Source organism: Canis aureus, chromosome 5 (genome assembly GCF_053574225.1).
Source record: "Canis aureus isolate CA01 chromosome 5, VMU_Caureus_v.1.0, whole genome shotgun sequence".
Classification (NCBI taxonomy): Eukaryota; Metazoa; Chordata; class Mammalia; order Carnivora; family Canidae; genus Canis; species Canis aureus.
The window spans coordinates 57,381,144-57,405,338 of record NC_135615.1 but is presented as its reverse complement, the minus strand read 5'-3'; the positions used below and the strand labels follow the sequence as shown (position 1 = coordinate 57,405,338).

General features: G+C 43.0%; 1 protein-coding gene across 18 annotated transcripts in view; it reads right to left on the bottom strand.

Annotated features, from left to right (window-relative positions):
* ARHGEF28 (Rho guanine nucleotide exchange factor 28) overlaps positions 1–24,195 on the bottom strand; it is a 288,520-nt gene that overhangs the window by 77,317 nt on the left and 187,008 nt on the right. For all 18 annotated transcript variants that reach the window (XR_013380085.1, XR_013380084.1, XM_077898173.1 and 15 more), the window contains 6 exons: positions 19,796–20,076; positions 16,674–16,881; positions 14,101–14,212; positions 9,780–9,822; positions 3,935–4,058; positions 3,470–3,602 (listed from right to left, as the gene is read on the bottom strand). Coding sequence is in view for 16 of the 18 variants with exons in the window: in XM_077898173.1 (XP_077754299.1) it covers positions 3,470–3,602; positions 3,935–4,058; positions 9,780–9,822; positions 14,101–14,212; positions 16,674–16,881; positions 19,796–20,076 (901 nt within the window). In the remaining 2 variants the exon portion in view is untranslated. The remainder of the gene's footprint in view (positions 1–3,469; positions 3,603–3,934; positions 4,059–9,779; positions 9,823–14,100; positions 14,213–16,673; positions 16,882–19,795; positions 20,077–24,195) is intronic.

Below are 24,195 nucleotides of genomic sequence, written 5' to 3'. Positions count from 1 at the left end.
GAGAACTGAATACAAATATCAAATTATTCTTGAAATGGGACACTATTCTTTAAAGATTAAACATACAACATAAAAGTAGTAATTTAATAATCTAGTCTACCAATAGAGTCTAGGGGCAAAAAGGGTAAATGTAAGAGAAATTTAAGAATATTCAAGTATAAGCTTTAAGAATTACCACTAGTCAATATTACAAGAGCTTATCTTGCCAAATCCCTAAGCACATAAAAACACGTTTTTTATCTATAAATAGATAAATCAGACATCCAGGAAAAGAGCAAAGAACTACAAGATAGTTGACAGCTATAAAAGTGTAAACAATTTTAAAAAGTCTTTGCTACAAAACTATCTCTCAATGGGATTAACTATAACTAAATTAAAGACACCTGCCCCAAATTTAAAAAATTAAAAATTAAAAAAATACAGAAATAGGGAAAATGCAAAGAAAAGGAAAGCAAGAGGAATATTAATTTAGACAAGGTAAAAAGCAATGCCAAAGGCAACAAATTAAAAGGGTGATTTTATGTTTATGAAAGCTAAATTCACAGTAAAGCTGTGATTTGCGAACTCCTGTGCACCAAATAATGTAACACCTGAATATAAGCAGTGAAATCTATTTATAAACAAAAATAATTTCATAGAAATACAGTATTTGTAAAAGCAAAAACCAAAAAAAGCCTCGCAAATCAGGCTTTCACGGAAAAGAATGCAAGCATCAGAATTTTGAATACCTATGTTTTTATATGTTTTTAAGATTAGAAATAGTAACCCTCATATACAAAAATACACGCCTAAGATTTACTAATAACAGCTGAGCTTATACATGTCAAAATCTCCTGCTCCGTGAAAAAAAAAAAAAAAATGAATAACCAAGGTTTAAACCTCCAACACTCCTCTTCTTAAAAACTGTAAATCGTAAAACTTGTGAAAAAACTGTAGGTTAGGGGTGCCTGGGGGGGCTCAGCCAGTTAAGCAGCTGCCGTTGGCCGGGGTCCCGATCCCTGGGCCTGGATCAGCCCCACGTCGGCTCCCTGGTGGAGGGGAACCTGCTTCCCCCTCTCTGACACCTGTGCTCTCCCGCTCTTCCCCCATCTTCTCTCCAATAAATAAAATCTTTAAAAAAAAAACCCAAACAACTGTGGGTTAAAGGAGACATGTAACATATACTGATGTTAGAACGTAAGGTAATTGAAGACGAGGACAGTGCGGGGGGCACCTGGGTGGCTCAGCTGGTCAGGCATCTGACTCGATCTCCACGCAGGTCACGATGTCAGTCCTGAGACTGAGCCCTGACTGCCAGGGGCGGGGACCGGGCCCGGGGCGGGGGTCCTCCCTCAGCAGAGAGTCCCCTCCCCACAGCTTGCACTCTCACTCTCAAACAAATAAAAAATCTTTAAAAAGAGAGATAGATGTGGATAGCATTATATGTACAGGGATGCCCCTTACCACATTTTTGTAGTGAAAAAAAAATTGGGAAATTCTTAAATGTACAATAAGGAGTAAACGTATTTCAAATCCAATAAAACATCAGTATAAACAGCCAGCTTTTTAATAATTAGAACGGACTCCATGAAAATACGAATAGCCATCTTCTGTAGTTTGTAAGATTTTTGGATGATTTTAAAATTTTCCTTAAACTTTTTGTCTTTTAGGAGTCCTACTGCATTTAAAAAAATAATAATAATGACTATTTTTGGAGCACCTGGGTGGCTCAGTGGTGGAGCATCTGCCTTCAGGTTGGGTCATGACCCCGGGGTCCCGGGATCGAGTCTCGCATCAGGCTCCCTGCATGGAGCCTGCTTCTCCCTCTGCCTGGGTCTCTCCCTCTCTCTGTGTCTCTCATGAATAAATAAAATCTTGAAGAAAATGACTGTTTTCAAAGCTCAGCACAGCCTCCCTGTGGGGGTCCCTTCCCAGGCCTGCGCCCGCCCGACGCCCCGTGGCTCTGCGCCACACCACAGCCCCCGCCCGGGTCCGTGGCCGTCCGTAACTGCCCGGCAGTGGCAGCCCGCGGGCTGGGCTCTGTCGCGGCTGCCGCGGGGTCACAGAGCATCACCGACCGTCGCGGTCCCCAAGGGCTACTGAGCAGGTAAAGGTCGGGAGGCCGCAGGACACGGAGCAGGCGAAGGGGGAGGGAGTGAGGTGCGCAGGCCGGGGCGCCGGGTGTGGGGCCCACTGCGCTTCCACGGGGGCTCGGCCCGGGGAACTGGGAGGGAGGCCCCCAGCGGCTGTGGCCGCTCCCAGTGGGCGCTGCAACAAGGGCAGCGGCAGACGCCCTCCGGACGAGGGCAGCCAAGGGGTGAAGGCGCCGACCGGGGCGACATGGAAGGGCCACCGGCCTGGCCGGGTGGGGGGAGCCGCTTGTGAGCCCAGGCGGGTGGCCCAGGGCCTGTGGGCTGCTGTCTCGTGGGGCCTGCAGACGACAGGTCCCCAGGTGCTGAGGCCCCCGAATGGGCTGCTGCGGGCACGGGCCGGTGACAGATGGTGGCCCGAGAGTGCCACGGAGCACACGGGGCTGGGGGAGTGGCAGGCGGGAGCGGGCCCAGGGAGGCCTGGGAGGCAGGGGGGGGCAGGCCGGAGCCCGGCCAGCAGGAGGGAACAGCAAAGGCGCCAGGTGCCAGGCAGGGGTGAGGGCAAGGGGTCAGGCCCGCAGGGGCGACGGGGCCTGGTGGCCGTCGTGGGGCCTCGGCCTCCCCGGGGGCTGACAGGAAGCCAGGTGCTCCGGGACCCAGGATGCCCTCAGCCCCTGACGTTCCGACAGCAGGTGTTTTCAGAACTGTGCCGTCTGGTGAAAGTACAGGGAAGCAGGCTAGAGGCTATTGAGATGGCGACCTCAGCCCCGGGTGACGTGGGCAGCAGGGCAGGCCGGCCAACGCGGTCCGAAGCCCAAGCTAAGAGGACGGCTGGCAGGCTGCATGGGGATGCAAGAGGCAGGGACACCTACGGACGGCCCCCAGATGTCACCGTGCACGTCTGCCTGGGCAACACGGCTGCCACGCGGGACGATGGGGCCGCAGGACAGGGAAGCCAAGCTGCGTTCTGGCCATGCAACCTTTGAGAGGCTGCTGCGACAGCCAGGTAGGCACACCAAGCAGTCAGTGACACAGGCGGGCCGGGCCCCGGGGGCCGTCACTAGAGCACATAGAGCCCCGGAGCTGTCCACAGGGTCCCTGCTCTGTAAGCTGTTAGATCACACGGGCGGCGCTACAACGACGGTTCATGGAACCCTGCTTCCCAATGGCCCTGGCCTTGGGGTCTCTGGGCGGTGCCAGCAGGTGAGCACCTGACTCGGTTTGGGCTCAGGTTGGGACCCGCGTCAGGCTCCACACTCAGCACGGAGTCTGCTGAAGCCTCTCTCTCTCCCTCTGAAATAAATAAAACTTAAAAGAAAAGGAACGGCCCTATTCTCCTGGAGCTGACTGTCTGGGGAGGCAAAATGCAGGGACAGCACACACTGAGCCCACAGACTTACTGGAACACTGGGATGACTCCTTCCCCAGGAGCGTTTTATCACAAACGGAACACTGGAGAACCCCAGAGAAGGTTCCGGGGACAAACTGATGTCGGCTCGGTTTCTCTTTGTCTTTGGCATCCTTGCTTTTCGTCTTCGGATACAACAGCAACAGCCGCGTGGGGAGAAAGGAAGAGAGACAAACGCTGAGAGCCAAGGTACTTCCACAGGCCATACAATGCCTCGACATTCCCCGTCTGAACGTAAGGCCTGCGTGCGGAGGGACGCCGCGTACCCGCGAGTCCCGGCTGGGCGACAGTCGTGCTGCACTCCTAGAGACTCGGACCACACCCCGTAAGAAGGCAGAGGGTCTTACAGGACGTGTGTACCACATTTGAGACCACTGCGTCCAAGGGGAGACTACGCCGGCGACCGCAGAACAGAACCAGTTACGCGTAGACTCAACAGGCACAGGACTTTGATTACCTTAGATTTGTTCCGAGGGCTTGTCATCCTGTTCATGAGGAAGCTGAAGGTCCGGCTCACTTTGTATTTCTCAGACTCTGACTTGGCAGGTATGATGTATTTATCCCATTCTTCCTCTTGAATCCTACAAAACAGAATCTGTGACCACAGCTTATCAGGACTTAAAAAGGGGGAAAACAGTATACACACACACACACACACACACACACACACACACACACTTTTTTTTTTCGGGTTTTAAGGGTTATTCTGAAGATATTGAATCTATTAAAAATATTTCTTATAGACGGATAACGGACGGATGGATGATAAAGCACCTATCTCACAATGTTCCTAGTTACAGACTCTAAGAGGTATTCAGTATATAACTTCTTCAACTTTGCTGTATACTTCCAATTTTTCACAATACTAGGGGGGCACCTGGTGGCTCAGTGGTGCAGCATCTCCCTTTGGCTCAGGGCATGACCCTGGGGTCCCGAGATCGAGTCCCGCATCGGGCTCCCTGCATGGAGCCTGCTCTTCCCTCTGCCTGTGTCTCTGCCTCTCTCTGTGTCTCTCATGAACAAATAAATAAAATCTTAAAAAAAATACAATACTAGGGAAATAAAGGACTTAAATGTTATTCTGCAAACACTCATCTCCATACTGACTATGCCAACAGAAACTTCCTAGGGCACAGGGAAGCCAAATAGGCAGTAATAGGAAACTGGATTTTATTTACTTTGGGAACATAGAGATAATATGCAGAAGAAACACATTTCCTTTGATAACACAGCTTGAGAAACCAACGGCCTGTCTCTTGGTTCAGTCTCTCCCACTCAGTCAAGGGTATTTGTAATCTGAGACTCCCTCGGTTGTACGAGAGAGAAGGTGGTGGATATGCATCCATAATAAAAGGCCCGCTAAGGATAATGGTATCCAATCTGTGAATACACTGAATATCATTAATGCTCCCCTAGGCCATATAATCATTCTTTAGGAAAAAAAAAGTTCCATCTACAGAAAGTTCTATTTCCTCTGACACTTACTCTGATAGTCTTATATTTCTAATATTACTACAAAGAGATAGAGAGATAGAGAGAGAGAGAGAGATAGACATAGAGAGAGATCAACCAAATATCATGTAAAACCAGGGAACACTTCTATGGGACATGCTATAACCAAAGTCTCTCCCACCCCCCAAATTTCTCATTCATTCGCATTAGTGGGTAACACATTCATCTCTGGGATATACTTTCCAAAAGCTATCCTATTACTGACATGCGCCAAGATATAGGATCACATTTTGCGACAGCGAGTCCAATAACAAATTCTAGGACGTCAGCTTTTCTCATCAGATTAATGACGGGCTGAGACTCAGTTATTTCTAAGGCCCCTTCCCATGCTTAACTGTAACATGTGCTCCCCTGAGACATATTAAATGAAACTTTGAGTTATTTATTTATATTAGATATAGATGATTACTATAGTCATTTATGTTAGGTAATGGAACACGTTAGTTATTCATGTTCAAACCCATGGATGCACTTAGGAAACATGATAAATGGTTTCAGAAGTGCCTCAAGTCATGAAGATCAAAAGGCATAGGCAGGACACAGTATCCTACTAAGTCGAGTTCTGCACAATAGGTGAAGCTGGGTTTGCTACTTAGACAAAACAGTTCAAAAAGCCAGAAAGGAAGGAGGGTGGATGGATTTGAGGATACCCCAGACTACTAGAGTGACAAACAAAAACAAAAACCTTACACCCTGTTTGCATTCTACTTCTAAAACCACCTCCTGAGATAACTGACTAATTAATATATTTATAAATTTCCATACCTCTTGTTTCTTAAGCACCCTAATTTGCAGGACTCAAGACATTATTCAAGAGACTCACTTTTGGAATGGAGGGGACAAAGCACATTTGAGGCCTTAGAAAGAAGGATCTTTGGAACATCTCTTGTGACCACACCGAGTGCCTTCCAACGTCTACCATAAGAACAATCCGGTGAGGAGACCTCAGCCATGGGGTTGAAGAATGCTAAGAGCGATATGGATTGTGAGGTCAAGAAGTCCTCCCATTACCTGCCTCCCAGCAGAAATACAACTCTACTCTCTTAAAGATTTTTTTTAAATAAAAAGTATTTGAGAGGAAGTGCAAGAGAGCACAAGAGCTCAAGTGCAGGGAGGGGCAGAGGGCGAGGATCTCAATCAGACTCCCCAGGGAGCACATCAACCGACCCATGACCCACGGCTGGATCTCACGACCTTGTGATCCTGACCTTAGCCGAAATCAAGAGTTGGAGGTTGAGCTGACTGAGCCACCCAGAAGCCCCTCTACTCTTTTTAATAAAAGAAAATTCTGTTTATCCGACTCTGTTCCCAATTCCCCACACTATGGAAGGCCATATCAAAAACAATGTTTCAGTTTTCATTTAAAATCTTTGAATGTGCTACGTTTTCATATACCTCATATATGACTACACAACGACATAAAATCATACCACTCACTCTTTAGACTTGACGGTGGAGAAGACCTGAGACATGACCTTTAAGGAAACAAAATACTGAAATACTCCATGCTAAAAACTAAGAATAGCCATCCTACATGGTAGAAATGTGAGCCTCCTGGACGTGATCCAAACGTATCATGAGAACGAATAACACAGCATAACCTCTGCGCAAATGGGCAAGGCTGGTTGATTCCATGTTTCAAATCTCACGATGCTATATTCACCAAGACAACCATCAGTTACGTTAGGGGAGAACCAAGGGGAAAATCCCCAACTGATTTCACGAGAGACTTTAAAAAGCTTTTCAATTTATAGGAATCTGGGAAAAAAAAATTAAACTCTTCTCAAATCCCAGAACAAGACGTTTAATTTCTATTATTGACTTGATGACCAATGAAATCACCCACAATATAGTCTTACAAACCCCATTCCTCAGAGATTCTTATGACACTACCTTTTCAATAAAGACATTTTAAGTGTCTTAAGAATATAGAGCCTTCTCATCTTAATCTTTAAACTATAATATCTGTGGCTTATTTTTGGAAGAACTGAACATCTAAGTTTTAAAAGGAATTCCCAAAGACAGAACATGAGAGACTCCTAACTGTGGGAAATGAACTAGGGGTGGTGGAAGGGGAGGTGGGCGGGGGGTGGGGGTGACTGGGTGACGGGCACTTGATGGGATGAGCACTGGGTGTTATTCTATATGTTGGCAAATTGAACACCAATAAAAAATAAACATAAAATAAAAAATAAAATAATAAAATACAATAAAGTAAATAAAATAAATAAAATAAAATAAATAAAATAAAACAAAATATAAAAAAAAATAAAATAAATAAAATAAAATAAAATAAAATAAAATAAAATAAAATAAAATAAAATAAAAGGAATTCCCAAAATCCAAACTGAAAATTGACACAATGAGAATTTTTTGGCTATTCAGATGCTCAGATTTAAAAAATATATATATCAAGTAATAAATGTAATACATTTAAGACAGATGGTGTCAATTACATAACAGTCATTCCATATAATCATGAAGAAGTTGGTACAACCTGAAACTACTATGACAACATACGTTAACTAACTGGACTTCAAATAAAAACTGTAAAAAAAAGAATTATAGGGACACCGGGTGGCTCAGGGGTTTAGCGCCGTCTTCAGCCCAGGGCATGATCCTGGGGTCCCAGGATCGAGTCCCATGTCAGGCTCCCCGCATGGAGCCTGCTTCTCTGTGTCTCTCTCATGAATAAATAAATAAAATAAATGTTTTTTATATACTTATAATGAAAATATGAAACTGTACTTGTCAGCTACTGTATAAAGTAACAATTTTGGAGAGTTAAGTACTACTATATTTTGTACTTAAATAAAGAGCTGATACAGAGGAATTGTCTACTCCTGCAGAAAAGATCCTACAAAGTCTGGAGCGAGCCCCCTTTCACCCATTAGCATTCCTTCCCAGAAACTAAGTGATAGGAAACAAATAAGAGAATTCTGAAGAAGGCAGATCCCTCACGTAAGTGCAATGTGACCGAAGCAAAGCCTTCGCAATGACCAGGGGTTGCGCTGGAGCAGCCAGTAAGGTACGGGCAGACTAAGTGGGGTGAAGGATCTACACTACTGGATACACCAGGGGATATGACTTAGGAAAGATGCTTTCAAGATGCAGACCGACACACACCAAAGGAGAGAAAATAAACACTAAGAAAGAGATACTCCCTACACGTACCATCCAAGTTAAAATAGCTCACACATTAATATCTAACCAACTATGACGGTGGCTTTTTTAGTCTTAAGTCCCTCTCCTAATGGAGAATAAATATTTTTTATTAAAAAAAAAAATCTGGGCAGCCCGGGTGGCTCAGCGGTTTAGCGCCCCCTTCAGCCCAGGGCCTGATCCTGGAGACCCAGGATCGAGTCCCACATCGGGCTCCCTGCATGGAGCCTGCTTCTCCCTCTGCCTGTGTGTCTTTCTCTCTCTCTCATTAATAAATAAATAAAATCTTAAAAAAATTTAAAAAATTAAAAAATTAAAAAATTAAATAAAATAAAAAAATCTGGGCAACCCTGGTGGCGCAGCGGTTTAGCACTGCCTGCAGCCCAGGGCGTGATCCTGGAGACCCCGGATCGAGTCCCGCATCGGGCTTCCTGCATGGAGCCTGCTTCTCCCTCTTCCTGTGCCTCTCTGCCTCTCTCTCTCCCTCTGAATGAATAAATAAATCTTTAAAAAAATAAATAAATAAAAAATAAAATCTTTACATCAGTCCATTACTTCTTTGCAAGTTAAAAGATGACAAGGAGAAGACTTAACCAAAATGATAACCAAGAGGGAGATCAAATTCCACAACTGAGTAAACTGCCTAAATGAGGTAATAAACATAAATTGTACCGGATGTAAATGTACAAACACCCAGTGGGTCAGTTATTGCTGCGTTTGCTGTCATCACCGTCCCCATCACGGCCACATCCTCTCCACCACCATCCTATCATTAAAGGGCATTCCTACTCTTCCTGCTTGTATCATCTGAAAATTTCTATTCTGGTCTCAAAAAAAAAAAAAATAGGAATGAACAAATGGAGGCTTTTTCTTAGCGAGACTTTTAAGATTTCTTTCTTTTTTGGGGGGGGGAAAGGGTAGCGAGAAGGGCGGGGAGCGGATCTTAAGCAGACCCCTGCTGAGCATGGAAACGCACATGGGGCTCAATGGCAGGACCCTGAGATCATGACCTGAGCAGAAGTCAAGAGTCAGACACTTAATCAGCTGAGCCACCCAGGCACCCCCTTTTTTCCCTAAAATCTAAAACAGCACGGTCTGCCTTGATATATATATTAAAACATTCCAAAGTTTCAGCATTACTGTCCCCCCTGTTAAAGTCATTTCCCCTCTTTCTCACTGGTCCCTTTTACACCAAATACTCATGCTGTTGCTGGCCCCCGGGTGGCCTCCCAGTGCGGCCGCGGGGCGGCTCCTCGGCCGGGAGCTCCCTCAGCAGGCTCGGCTCGCGACGCAACAGGCCGTGAGGAGCCACGGCAGAGGGCGGGCGCCCGTCCGTGTGACCTCCGGGCTCCGGCCCACGGCAACGCCTGCAGAGAGCCCAGGCCTTGCGGCGCTGCGACCCCTGCTCGGTGCACCCGGAGGTCCCTGTCTCTGGAACTGCCCCAGAACACCCTGCCACTGGGCCCCCAGGCCTGAGGCCTGTGCGTGTGGGCACCCGCAGGGGCAGCCGAGTGTGCAGGCGGCTCATTGCACGGAACCCTCCTACGGCCCACCGGTAGCTCTCAGAATTCATGTGCACACATTGTTCAAAGGCGGCAAGCAGCCCCGGACCGGAACGGTTACGGTACCTCCTCTCCCTGGCGGGCTCCGGGAAGCCGAAGGCTCTTTGCTCTGCAAGACACAGAACGGGACAGTGAAGACACAGTCACGCGTTCGGCAGCGACGCACATGCCCAACCGTATTTCACCACCGTTCCCGCCACCGGTTGGGAAATAATGAGAAAACAAGCCCTTTGGTGTCAGCAGGATGCTGCTCTGGGGGTGTTCCCGGCGCTCGTTCGGGGAGCTCTGCAGCGCAGACACGACTCTGTCCCCCGGGCGGTCCCCACGAGCGGACGGGCGAAGCCAGTTTGCACGGAGCAGTGTGGCAGACAAGGCAGGGGCAGAGCTCATAAGCACACACTCCCTAAACCCTGTCATTACCGGGACTCAGGCTCCTGCTACCTCGTGGGCAACAACGACAACAGATGTGGTCCGGGGCATCTACAGGATTTTACTGCCACCGCAAAACACTCCTCAAACTAAGCCATAAGCACACGTCGTTACGCTTGTTGTAAACGTGCTGAGGCTGCAGGATGCTGAGCCACACATGTGTCCCAGACAACCAAGCCGATGAAGTAATGGGACCAGGCTCGGTCACTTACAAAGGCTAACAGGAGCCCGGCGGACAGGGCGCGACTGTTTTCAAGAGTACATTCACTTCACCCTCCAAATTCTCTAAAGTAGAGTGCTTTGGTCCTTTCTGGTGAGGTTATAATTATCGCCAATATTCCTGTCTATCTAAACACACCACGTACCAAAGGGAATTACAGGATAGGATTTCATTTTGTCTATACAAGCATCTTATTTGGTTGCCTCACTATTGTACTCTTCGCCCCCAAAAGGAGCATAAGAACCAATAATGAGTAACCTCTTGGAAGGGACAAAGATGAAAAAAGAACATCGCAAGGGCCAAAACACTATCCTGTCTTTGTGTATCCGCAGTACAGCTCGTCATCAGGGGATTCCAACTGGGGGTGAAACGAGACCTCGAGTCTGTCCAAATAGAGAAAATTTTTAGGACTATTCCAGACTCATCAAGAGAGAACTTGGGGGTAATGTAAATGTCAATTTTCCTCTGATTGATCTAAATGACCTACACAGTGAAACATCATGTCTTTGAACTAGTCAAGCTTTCACTCCTGTGCTTTGATCACACACGGAGTTAAAATCATTCCTTCTTCTTTGAGAGGTAATTTATTCTTCAAGTACCTATGGTTTACCTGCTGGAATCCCTATACATTGACTATGTGGCTTCAAACTACATTGCCTGTTTGTGATTCTTACCTTCTGGAGACCAAATTTCATTGAGAGAGCCCTAGTTTGTTTGTTTGCTTGTTTGTTTATTTATTTTTATTTATTTTAGAGCCCTAGTTTGAAATATACTGTCTAAAGGTATAAAATTTTATTAACCGAAAAAAGAATTGATGTCAGTTTTCTATTCTAACTCACATGCAAATATTTAAGGATTGTATGTAAGGCAGATGCCCTTCCTGATTCATGAAAGAATTCATAAATCAGGGCTTCTTTCCCTTATAAACAATCCATTCCCTCTCAGTCTGGCCAACAACTTCAAACTTCTCAGTTGACTTTAAAAACCAGTCATAGGGCAGCCCTGGTGGCGCAGCAGTTTAGCGCTGCCTGCAGCCCAGGGCGTGATTTGGACACCCTGGATCGAGTCCCATGTCAGGCTCTCTGTATGATGCCTGCTTCTCCCTCTGCCTGTGTCTCTGCCTTTCTGTCTATGAATAAATAAATAAAATCTTTAAAAAAAAAAAAAAACATTCTTAGGGGATCCCTGGTGGCTCAGCGGTTAAGCACCTGCCTTGGGCCCAGGGTGTGATCCTGGAAACCCGGGATCAAGTCCCATGTCGGGCTCCCTGCATGGAGCCTGCTTCTTCCTCTGCCTGTGTGTGTGTGTGTCACTCTCTCTGTCTCTCATTAATAAATAAATAAAATCTTTAAAAAAAAAAAAAAAACAGTCATACTGGGCAGCCTGGTGTGGCTCAGTGGTTTAGCGCCGTCTTCAGCCCAGGGTGTGACCCTGTGGTCCCGGGATTGGGTTCCAAGATCGAGTCCTATGTCTGGCTCCCTGCATGGAGCCTGCTTCTCCCTCTGCCTGTGTCTCTGCCTCCCTCTCTCTCCTCTTTGTGTTTCTCATGAATAAATAAATATTTTTTTTAAAAAGTCATACTATAGATGTAATGGCACAGCTGCCATTTTGCACAAAACAAAGACTTAGAAGCATTTTCTATATAGTTACAGTATGAAGTTAGTTCTCCATCTAGAACCTTCAGTGAAAACATGTCAACCTCTCATTAAAAGGAATCCCAAGGCCAGCCCAGGTGGCTCAGCGGTTTAGCACCGCCTTCAGCCCAGGGCGTGGTCCTGGAGACCCGGGATGGAGTCCCACGTCAGGCTCCCTGCATAGAGCCTGCTTCTCCCTCTGCCTGTCTCTCTCTCTCTCTCTCTCTGTCGCTCATGAATAAATAAATAAAATCTTTTAAAATAATGGTCTGGAAGAGATCTGAATATTCTCAAAAAAATAAAAGGAATCCCAACCTAATATAAATATTGTACGATCATTACAATCCATCTTTTTCCTGTCCTCTCAAGGTGGCTGTATCTTCTCTTTCTCTTGGTCCTTTTCTCCATCTTCTCATTCCAAATATTAAAACTGACATTTATCATCAGTCTTGTTTTCTCCACTTTCAGTAATGATTCCCAGAAAGATGAAAAAAACAAAAACACAAAAAAACACCGAGCACTTGTTGTGTGCTCTATGTATCCTGTCTAGTACATTCATTCAACAAATAATCATTGAACATCTCCCACATGTAAGTCATTGTTTTAGAATGGCAGTTCCAACCATAAAGAGTATGTTTTCACATGGCATGAAGATGTCAACAACAACAATGTAATAAAGAATACGTAAAAAAGAAGAGAAAGACACTTGTGAAATAAACTCTATTTTAAATATTCTACAACAGGGGCACCAGTCGTTATACTATATATGGGCAAATTGAATTTAAATAAAATAATTTTAAAAACAATATTTTATTTTTATTATTTTTTTTTAAATTTTTATTTATTTATGATAGTCACAGAGAGAGAGAGAGGCAGAGACACAGGCAGAGGGAGAAGCAGGCTCCATGCACCGGGAGCCCGACGTGGGATTCGATCCCGGGTCTCCAGGATCGCGCCCTGGGCCAAAGGCAGGCGCCAAACCGCTGCGCCACCCAGGGATCCCTAAAAACAATATTTTATAATGGGAAACTAAGAATACTCACAGGCACATCTCACTTTTCGAGTCTCTTAAGGCCTTTAAGGGTAATATACAAATGAGGCATTAAGATACTGACATTTTATTCTAATGCTTTGTATCACAGGTTGACATGAATTCCCCAAATATGCCTTTATACGTAATTACTACATAATATGTTATGTAGATAAATACTTTTGTTTCAAAATAGGGTAAAAAATGGGAGTCATGGGGATTCCCGGGTGGCTCAGTGGTTGTGCATCTGCCTTCAGCCCAGGGTGGGATCCTGGAGTCCCGGGATCAAGTCCCACATCGGGCTCCCTGCATGGAACCTGGTTCTCCCTCTGCCTGTGTCTCTGCCTCTCACTCTGTGTGTTTCATGAATAAATAAATAAAATCCTTAAAAAAAACAGTGGTGGTGGGGGGGGAGTTATGGCCGAAAGGGGCTACAAGGGCAGCTCCTCTGTGTGGCCCATAATTATTCTTTTTTTTTAATTTGAATTCAGTTTTGAAAACTTGTCAAGCTGTATGCTTATGATGTGTACCCTTTTCTGAAGGTGATCAATTAAAATTTTACTGTATCACAGTTTCATTTTGATCGTTTACATTGCCATAAAAATGTTGAGATAGGTTTACTGATGTTTCAACTCTTTTCTTTTACTGCAACTCTCTTAAGTCCCTTGCAGAATACAAAAAGGGAAAAATCTATTTTGCAATGCTTTGCCTTTTAGTTAGATTTCAGCAATTCATACATAGGGCAAAGTAGTTTTTTAAAAAAAATTACGTATAATCCTCTAAAGCTCTCATAATAAAGAATCTAGAATAAATTCTAGTTTACACTATCCTTGAGAAAAACATTTCATTCAAAGAATAAAGCAACAACTTTGTACCTATTTGTATTTTCATCAAAATGAAATCTAATACTTGACTAATCTGAGAAAAGGATTTTGCTAAGTATAGAAAAATCAGTAATAAAAATGGAGCTGAAAATTCTTGCCTGCTGCTTTTGTGCATCTTATACACTTTCACTAATTGAGAATCTGCTCTGGAATAGAATTCTCTCAAAGTCAAATGGCAAAGAACGCTTACCTTCACCAGAATTGCACACTGTGAAATCACGCACCAATCGAGTTTTTCCTAAAGAAATTTTGGGTGATGAGCAGGAATAAGAACGTGAGCGGACTCCAGGAAGCAATGATTCCTACAAGAAATGATAACAAAGGTTTTTGAAAAATTCTACAGAGGACCTGAAAGTATATGCTCACCATGATTGTTATGGAATCAGCATCTCTGTAAAGATTCAATGTGAATATTTCTGATGTAATCTCATTATTTGTTTTTGTTCATCACAAGTTTTAAAGTTTTATGCCTTTTCAACACTTCAGTAAACTTGAGCTTCCCGCCCATGTATACTTTAAAATGTGATTATGACATTCTAATCGAGTTGGTTAAAAGTAAAACATTAAGTCAAAAGATTTTTTTGCTCTGCATATTCAATAGAGTCACTTTTTTTCACCTGAGTTGTCAGGATTTTTTTTGTTGTTGTTGTTATTTTACACTGTACTATCCAAGCAAAATTCCATATTAATTGTTATCTTTTTATTTCATAATTATTAGAAGGTAGACGAATAGCCACATATAGGAGTTTGTTTTTTTTTTAACTTCAAGACAGCTATTTGAATTTATAATGTTAGCTGCAGCCTCTCAAGAAGAATGCAACAGGTCAATGTACAATTCCTCCCGGTCCGTGCCCATCTTTCAAAAAAAGCCTTCCATCTAGCACTTCCTGAGATGAGACCTGAATATCACTGATTTATGTATCTTTTATTGTCTTTTAAGTGACCTCCTATTGTTGCTATTTTCCCAGTTACGCACTATTTCTATTATTATATTTGCAACATACGTGACAATGCAAGACAGCACAATAATTAAAACATGGTTATTTTATGTGTTCTGGAAAATTTAAATGAGCGTGCAACAGAACACCAGTAAAGCCGTTTATGGTACCCGACCCTCATCCAACAGGGACCTGGTGGCCTTAGGATTAATCTCTCTCATCTGTTCTTAAAATATCAGAGTTAAGATAGAGTAATACAAAATGTGTAATTCAAATTAAGCCATCAGCAACTGTCCTTCACAAGCACTAGTAGCTTCTATTCTCCCTCAGTGAAAACATTGTTTCCCTAAGCCCATTGGTTTAATTAACAGGCCTGCATCAGAGTTAAAAACAGAAGCCTGCCCCTGTTTCATAGAGTCCTGGGCCTTGGCTCCTGAGTGTCTTACTGGGGAGGGCCCACTGGTTCTTGACATCAGACACCAGGAGCTGCCCTATACCCGTAACGGTGACGAGGCCCAAAGGGCCAGAGCCAAATGTCACCCTCTGCATTTAAGTCATGTATAGTACTTCTTTTTCATAACCATGGAACTTTGAAAATTAGCCAGAACTCTTTGGGGAAAAGTTACACGGGGTAATCACAGAGGCGAGGCAAGATATATTATAGAGGACGGAGTCTTCCTCAAAGTGAACCACATGCACCTGACTCACAAAGGCTAAATTGCTTTTCCTTCCAAGTAATGAACTTTTTCACAATTCCATTCAAAATGCAAAAGAACTATCTACATTAACAACCATACCCATATTCTAGAATCCAGAAAGGGCATGTGACATTCAGGTTCCAAAGACCATGACCACTCTACAGCCCTCAGAGCTGAGGGGTAGGCTTCAGTAGAAGGCCTGGTGATACTGAATCTATCACCAAGGGTAGGCAACCTGGACAAGATGTCTAAGTTCTGCAGGGCCTCATTTGCTGGAAGATTAAAATGGTACTAACATCCTAGGTAAGAGAAAACCATGCATTTCGTACGTAACTCACGTCTTGTGTACTGCAAAGGATATTACAAAAATAAAACATTATCATGACCATCAGATGTTCATAGTAAGAGAAGTCTGGGCACAGCACACATTGTTTCACAGGGGTAAACTCAGTTTCAAAAGAAAACGAGTGGACAAGAGAAATCAAAAAGGAAGAGAACACATGTACCGACCCAAAAAGGCTTTGTCTGCAAGGTTGGAAGAGTTCGTTCTTTAAAAACAAACAAACAAACAAAAACCCCAAAACTTCAATGTGAAAATGCCTATAGGAGAAAAGTCCTCTCCTATGGAAAAACTGACAAAGTTTATACCATCTCACATCAGTTCGGGCAGCCAGGAATGCTCAACAAATGACACCTATGCCTTTGTAGTATTATTTAATTTACCTCATGACCTGAGCCAAGTAAAAATGTACGTGAACAAAACAAGTCTGACCGCTCAAACCCGCTCCATACTGCCAGTTTTTCTCCCTTTGCTTAAGGGATGCCGACAGAAATCATTATATAGAACAGTAAAAATTTCAGAGTATGTGAAAGATGTGCTGATGATGGATTAATAAAACATAAACCAGCCATTCTAAGGACCATATAAATTAAACAGAATGGGAGAGATTAAAAAGACAATCAGACAGCTCCTGAGTCTTCCCCCCCCCACTACAAAAAAAAAAAAAAAAAAAAACTAGTTCACACATGTGACTGAAACATGAGTTGTCCTTTGGATAGAGATGACCTGCTTTAGATAACATAGCTTTTATGCTCACAATAAACCACATTAATACTAATAAGAATACCTTCAACTGCAGGCTACTTGATAAAGAAAGCGACTCTGTCCTGGAGATACTAAAATCAGGTTCAGTGGCGGTCTCGAAGGAGTCCAGCTCATCCCCACTGGGAATCCCAGTCCTCGAGGAACTCTGAGATGCTGGCGTGTAGCAGATGTGTGACCGCTCAGAATGCCCTTCCCCTTCGCTGTCGGCATCCAAGGCATCCAGGCTGGAGCTAAGATACAGAGGAAGTAAGTAAATAATCAAGTCAGCCAACTGGCTTAGTTCTGGCTTCCGTTTCTCTCAATTCAAATCCTGTCCTTCTGTATGTTGACAAATTGAACAACAATAAAAAATAAATTTATTAAAAAACAAACAAACAAACCCTGTCTTTGGCAGAGGGGTGCAATGGATACTCATTTAAAATGAGTAAAAAAAAATTTCTAAAAAAAAATTCACATCTAAGAGATTTTCACTTTTTTTCTCCCCAAGTCTCCCTCTTTTTAAATAAAATGTTTTGTCTCCCCAGCCGAACATCTCCCACCTAGCAAAAGCCATCTCGATTACTCTAAGAAACAAAACCTGGCGCAAGTTAGTACTATTTGTTTTGTAAATGTAATTATCACAGGCCCTAAATAGTTATCCTTCAAATATGAAAATTGCGCAAGAAACAGAACCGCAGGGTTGTTTGGGAGGCCTCTGGGGGGCGGCGCAGGAAGATCTGCAGCGTGGCCAGGGAGGCACGTTCAAGGACAGACCGCAAGGTCTCACCTCAGAGGGATGGCAAGACAGGAGTCAACCTGAGTCAACTGGGGTCCCACATGTGTCACATCAGGTTAGCATGTTTAGAGATTTTAGGTGAGCGATCCGCCTCAGAAACGGGGAGCGGTTCTGCTCAACTACCGCTTTTCTCTCCTAACTTAACTCTAATAACCATGAAATTGAAAGGAAAGAAAGTGATCTTCCCCATTCCCGGCTCATTCCATTAACATTTACATTTTAAGCCCCTCCAACTCTGAGGTCAAGAGCTTCCCCCAGCATGTTAACACTCAATGCGTTTTTCTTTCACGGTTGCAGTTCTGGAGTTAAAGATTACTAGCAACACAATGAAACCATCTTGATTATGAAAAAGGAAGCAGAAAATGAAACTGAATTAACCCATTGTGGTTCTTTTTCTTAAAAGTCCATAAGGTCTTCGGTGCCCGCCGAGTATCGATGTAATAAATGACGACGTTTGCCAAAGAGTCTCTACCATACGTGTCCCCAGTCCCAACACTCAGGGTACACTCTCTCATCCTGAACTCCTTATCGCATGGGCCCTCTTGGGCACCAGCCAGCCCAGAAGTGAAGGCGACACCTGGCATCACTGAGGATCTCCAAAGCAGGGTCCTTCTCCTTTCAGAACCCATAGAAAGACTGCTCCTTGGCACCAAGCAGAGAACAAGCTGGAGGCAGACATCACACTTTAAGACACAAATGTTGAAATCCATGAAATTATTTCTCATTAAAAAGAAAAAAAATCAGAGCTTCGTGTGAAGACACACTTCCTGGTAAATGCTGCTGCTCTGAATGTGACAGCGACGTAGTTGGAGACATTCTAAGGTGCTCTGTAGTTTCCTTAATTCGATCATAGTCTTTGTGTAGCCAGAGCCCTTGGGGGATGCGGGTGGGGGTCAGAGGTCTGCTGATACACCTTGGCCTCTGCATTCGTCTTTTAACTTGTGATCTCTGTGTTAATAAGCATTAGTCCAAATGGTTGGCTGCCGCCATCATATCCTAACTTAACAGGAGCCTTTCAGCCATGTATAGCGTTTCTCCATCACTGTGAGCACATGCTACAAGTAGCAGTGATTTTTATTTTATTCTGCACACCATCCAATAAAACATTTCTTTTTTTTTTTTAAGATTTTATTTTTAAGCAATCTCTACACCCAACAGGGGACTCGAACGCACAACCTGAGATCAAGTCACATGCTCAACCAAATGAGCCAGCCAGGAGCCCCTAAAACATTTTCTTTTTGTACTGATTTAAATTGGGCTACTACCTGTCCTCCTTAAGCTATTAAGCAATTTGGTATCATAAACCATATTCTTCAGGATTACTTCTCAGTTCTCATTTTACAATACCATTTTTCAAAATCCCATTAGTAAAATATATGAAATCAATTGTAGGCTGTGACCAAAACTTTCTTTTAAAATAGTACAGAATAGAAAATATCAGAGTACAGTCCCCACGTTATTTCATAAAACATCCATTTAAATTCCTGTGTATTTATGTGGCAGGGGGTCGTGGTGTAATAGGCATTTCTTACTGCGGATGTTGGTAAAACAAAAAAGATCTTCAAAATTTAAGTTTTAGAATGAAACAAGCTCTTCCATCACCTCATTTGTCGTTGTTGTGCAGTTTAAACACTGCATTATTTTTCCCCTTGTGGCTTCTCAAAACAGCTAAGTTTTGGTAACAGACGGTTACCTTTGTACATATTTTACTTTCACCATAATGTTTTAAGTATTAGAAAATTTAGGGCTTAGGTGTCTGTGTTCACCTCGGTTTTTATTGCGTGCTCCCAAATCTCTCCTTCATGAGAAGTTTCCAGCCTGAATTCAGCCTATTATTCACTTTTTAATGCGATAGATACATTTCCCATTGAGCTCACGGTCAACCGTGTTACACGCTCCCGGCCCAGCACCCACTGAAGGAAGAGTCCCCCTGCCGTCCTGGGGCCAAAATGGGACTTTCTTGAGGATCGTAAGTCCTTCGTCCTCATTCCTACATTTTTTCAGAGGAGATAGCACATTTCTATTAGAGAATGCCAAATTATTTTCCAAAGTTCTTACACAATGTTCACTCGATCAACAGTATACAAGTGCTTCCACTGTATACATTTTCACTAAAATATGGTAACTTTAAAATTTTTGCCTACCTAGCAAGTGTAAAATGTTCTCCTGTAGTGGTTTTCCTCTTATTCTACTTTGGTCAGTTTTCATAAATGTCTTATTTTCAAGCCAAAGATTGTAGGAATCTAAAAGGGGGCAATGTTTTTGATGTAGAGATAACAGTGGCAGGGACGACAAATAGAATTTTGCAAGTCCAGCTCGCGGACAAGGTTCTTTGATCTTCTACACTTCTCCAGAATATAATACCTTACCTTCTTTTCTTCAGGAGACTTTGTTCCTTCTCAAATCCATGAAGACCAAAGGAAAGATCAAAATTGGAAGCATATGAACTAGACGGTGATGGGAAGGACTGCTGAGCTTCGGTATCTGAGATCACTTCCTTGTTCTCACTTAGTGGGTATTTCCCATGGCTGGTTTCAGCAGCAAGGATATGCTCGCAGTTCTGAGGCCCCAGAGTAGAACCCATGGATTCAGCACAGGCGTCTGTAGAGATTCCTTCTAAATTGATGTAGTTAATATCCAAATCACCAACCTGGTAGTTGAAAGAAAAATATTTGCTGAGCAAATGAGCAGGAAAGATTGGCTGAACTGAGAATAAATTTCTCCCCATTGAACAACCTTCCAACTTATTTACCTTGTTTTGTTCATTCTTGTTTTGCTTTATGTAAGCGGGGAATTCTTACATGACGTTTGTGTTCATTTGGCTGCTGTCCCATAATTCATAAAAGGAAGATAACCAGTGGAGTGTTTTATAAAGTTGTTCTTTACTACGAAACCCAAACCAGACTACGTTTTTAAGATTTTGTGAGCCACTGACTCAAAAAAGGGGATGCATTTTAAAAACATGAGCATGTATACAATGGAATATTCCTCAGCCATTAGAAACGACAAATACCCACCATTTGCTTCAATGTGGATGGACCTGGAGGGTATTATGCTGAGTGAAATAAGTCAACTGGAGAAGGACAATCATCATATGGTCTCATTCATTTGGGGAATATAAAAAATAGTGAAAGGGAATAAAGGGGAAAGGAGAAAAATGAGTGGGAAATATCAGAAAGGGAGACAGACCATGAGAGACTCCTAACTCTGGGAAACGAACTAGGGGTGGTGGAAGGGGAGGTGGGCGGGGGGTGGGGGTGAATGGGTGACGGACACTGACGGGGGCACTTGATGGGATGAGCACTGGGTGTTATTCTATATGTTGGCAAATTGAACACCAATAAAAAATAAATTTATAAAAAAAATAAAATAATAAAATAAAATAAAATAAAATAAAATAAAATAAAATAAAAACATGAGCAAAAAAAAAAAAAAAAACAGAGTAGGCAGGTTTATTTAGAAAGTAACTCAGAGGAATCTGGATAACCAAGGTAGTGGTGGCCACATAAACCTGAGTCTCAAAAAAGCCAAAACAAAACAAGCTACAAATAAAGTAAGAATAAAACTACCTAAGATGACACTTAACTAGGAGACACAGAATGCCCCAAACTTCAAATTATCTGTAGATGAAAAAATCATGAATTTTATAATATAATAAAATTAACACCAAACTTCAGGAAGCAACCTGTTATATTCCTGCCACAGGCCTGTGTATAGAATAAAAGTGGTCTGGAAAGTTCTACATGGCAGAGAAAACCGGGAGCTAATAGAGGGATGAAGACCTACCTAAAGTCATCGCTGGGAAGAGGAAGTGCAGCCTACACATGTGAAAGAGAGTCCTCGACCTAAGGAAAGGGCTTGAAAGTATGAGTGACCTGAGGGGCAACCATCACAGGCATCACTGCTGAGGGAGAAGACAGTAATAAGAACAAGGATGACGCTGTCTGGTGAGAGGGCAGCAAAGGGGGGAAAGAGGCAAAAGGGGAAAATGTAGAGCCCTAAATCTTCATCATCATCAGAACTCACTATGGCAGAAACAATCAAGGAATGCCCAACCGGTGGGTGAGAGTCAGCTAAGCAATAGGAGACACACAGACACTCAAACTCTTCCCCCCTCCAGACACTACTTGAAAAAGGAGGTAGTAATTTCACTGCAAACAAACTTGATAAATCAAAGATAACATCCCCAGGAAGGGGACAAATTAGTTCCAGGTGCCTCTTGATACAAGGCACTGAGGACACAGCCTCCCTTCTGTAATGTCCCTGCTAACCTGACAGCCTGAAGCCGGCCCATGGGGAATTCTCAGATGACCCAGAACTGAAGGACATTCTAACAAAAACACACACAATCCTGCTCTGTATTCTTCAAAACTTGACGCCCTAAGAGCCAAATACTAAGGGACCATCACGAATTATAACAGATTCAAGAGATGAGACAACTGGACTTTCTTTCGCTGCAAAAATTATTGGGATGATTGCCTAAAATTGAGTGCGGTCTGCAAAGGGTTACTACTCTATTAATGGTGATTGTCTGATTTGGTCACTACGGGTGCTTAATAAGAGGATGACGAAGGTTTTTTAAGAAATATACCAGGAAAGACTGAGGGATAGAAGGGCACCAAATTCTCAATGTGCCTGAAATGGTTAATATTTATATACTTATTATTTTCATCATTTGCATATACAAAGACATACTTGCCCAGAGTGTATTTAAACTAAAATATAGTAAAATATTAACATTTGAGGAATTTTTTTTCATTTGAGGAATTTTGATAGAGTATGTATGTATTCTTTGTACTGAATTATAGAGGCTTGAAATGATGTCCAAATAAAATGGAATTTTTTTTTCAAAGTAATTTATATGGCAGAGGCATTTTCAAAGCAGTTTCTACCATGTATATCTCCTCATTAGGTGGGCTGATAACTTTGAGGATTCATGGGAAACAGTATCTCAAACAAGCTAGTCATCTTTTCAGAGTTCTGTGCCAGGTTGAGGCAGAAGAAGGAAATTAGACAAGATTCTTCTCAAATACTGATAGCAATTATCTTAAGTGTGCAGAATTTGAGCTCCTTATATCATCTTTGCTACTCAAGTGGACACAGGAACAGTAAAAGAAATCCTATAAATCCTATAACTACACTACACAGTGAACTCTGTGATTTGTATCCATACTTTTAGTCTTATTTCTGTTTTCATTGCACAAATTCAGCAATCCTCTGCTACATTTCAATTTATCAATCAGGCTGTTCAAGCTTTCTTGAAATGCATGCTTCACATTATTAAAGCAATACTTATCTCAAGATGGTCCTAAACAGAAATTGTATTCTAACTTCATCTTTGGGTGGGGAGGTCTTGCATGTTTAATGCATCTTAGAGCACAGTTATCCCCCCATAACACTGAGTCATGTACAATTTTAGCTACTTGGGGTAAGTGGAAATACTTGCAGTATTCACTGAGGCTCAGAGCAAAGAGATAAGGACTCAAGGAGTATTTCATTTAAACACTGAGAAAATACAGCAACCGTTGGAATCAATGTGGCTAGAGCACAGCAAACTCGACGGCCCTGTATCTGCAAAGAATGTCCCCAGAACTCACAACTCATCCTAACCTCTGCTTCATGCTTGTATCTATAAGTAGGGCTGGGTTGCCTGGGTGGCTCCATGGTTGAGCATCTGCCTTTGGCCCAGGGCGTGACCCGGGGGTCCTGGGATCGAGTCCCGCATCGGGCTCCCTGCATGGAGCCTGCTTCTCCCTCTGCCTGTGTCTCTGCCAATCTCTCTGTCTCTCATGGATAAATAAATAAAATCTTTAAAAATATATGCATAAGTAGGGCTAACATTCAGCTGCTTTATGCCAAAAAGACTATACAAGTTCTTTACGGCTGACATCCATTCTGATTGGTCCCTCTATCATTCTGATTATCATCCCAATCCATGCCATGTATACACGCATTTGATGTAATACTGTTTTGAACACAAAAGGGAAAACCAAGATTTGTGACTCAAGGGGTGACAGTGAGACCCAGATAGTAAAGTTTCTATCACAGAAAATGTCTATAAGTAATAGGGTACAATATGTGCATACTAACAACAACAAAAAGAGTAAATTTATTGCTCAATAAGCATATATATGGTGCGTCTTAAATGGGGATTAGGGTTGGAAGTCTGTGGATAAGGCAAAAATTTTGTTTTTCCAAAACTGCCCTTGAAAATCCCTAAAATCATCCATAAACTAGCATCCAGAGTATAGAAATCTTCATATCTAAAGATATGTTTTATTTTTTTATAAGTATTAAAACCTGAGGATCACTGAGCTAGAGAAAATGAAGGATCAATCTACATACCAACGCAGGGGCAAACTGCAAGCCTCTACGAGACCTAACCCCCAAATCTCCGTCAGAGACTAGTGGGGCGTTCTAAAGGGCTCCAATTCCCTGTCGGATGACAACATTCTCATAATACTAAAGCTCTATGACCTTACTATATGCTAATAAGTGTGTTACAAGGATCGAAGGAGCAATTTATAAGACAGCATTATGTGGGGCTGGCATCAAGCTGTTTATCCCGCTAGCTGAATTTGAATACAAATATTACCTAATCACGTGGTATGCACACCGTTTTCTTGAAAAGCTGTAGAGAAGATATTAGCTTCCCGTCATTTTCTATTTCAGCTCCAAGCAAGACCTCTCATGCTCTTCTCATGAGACATGGTCTCAAGACCCCTCCCTCCAGCTCTTCTTGGTGGGGTAACACGTGCTGTGCACGATA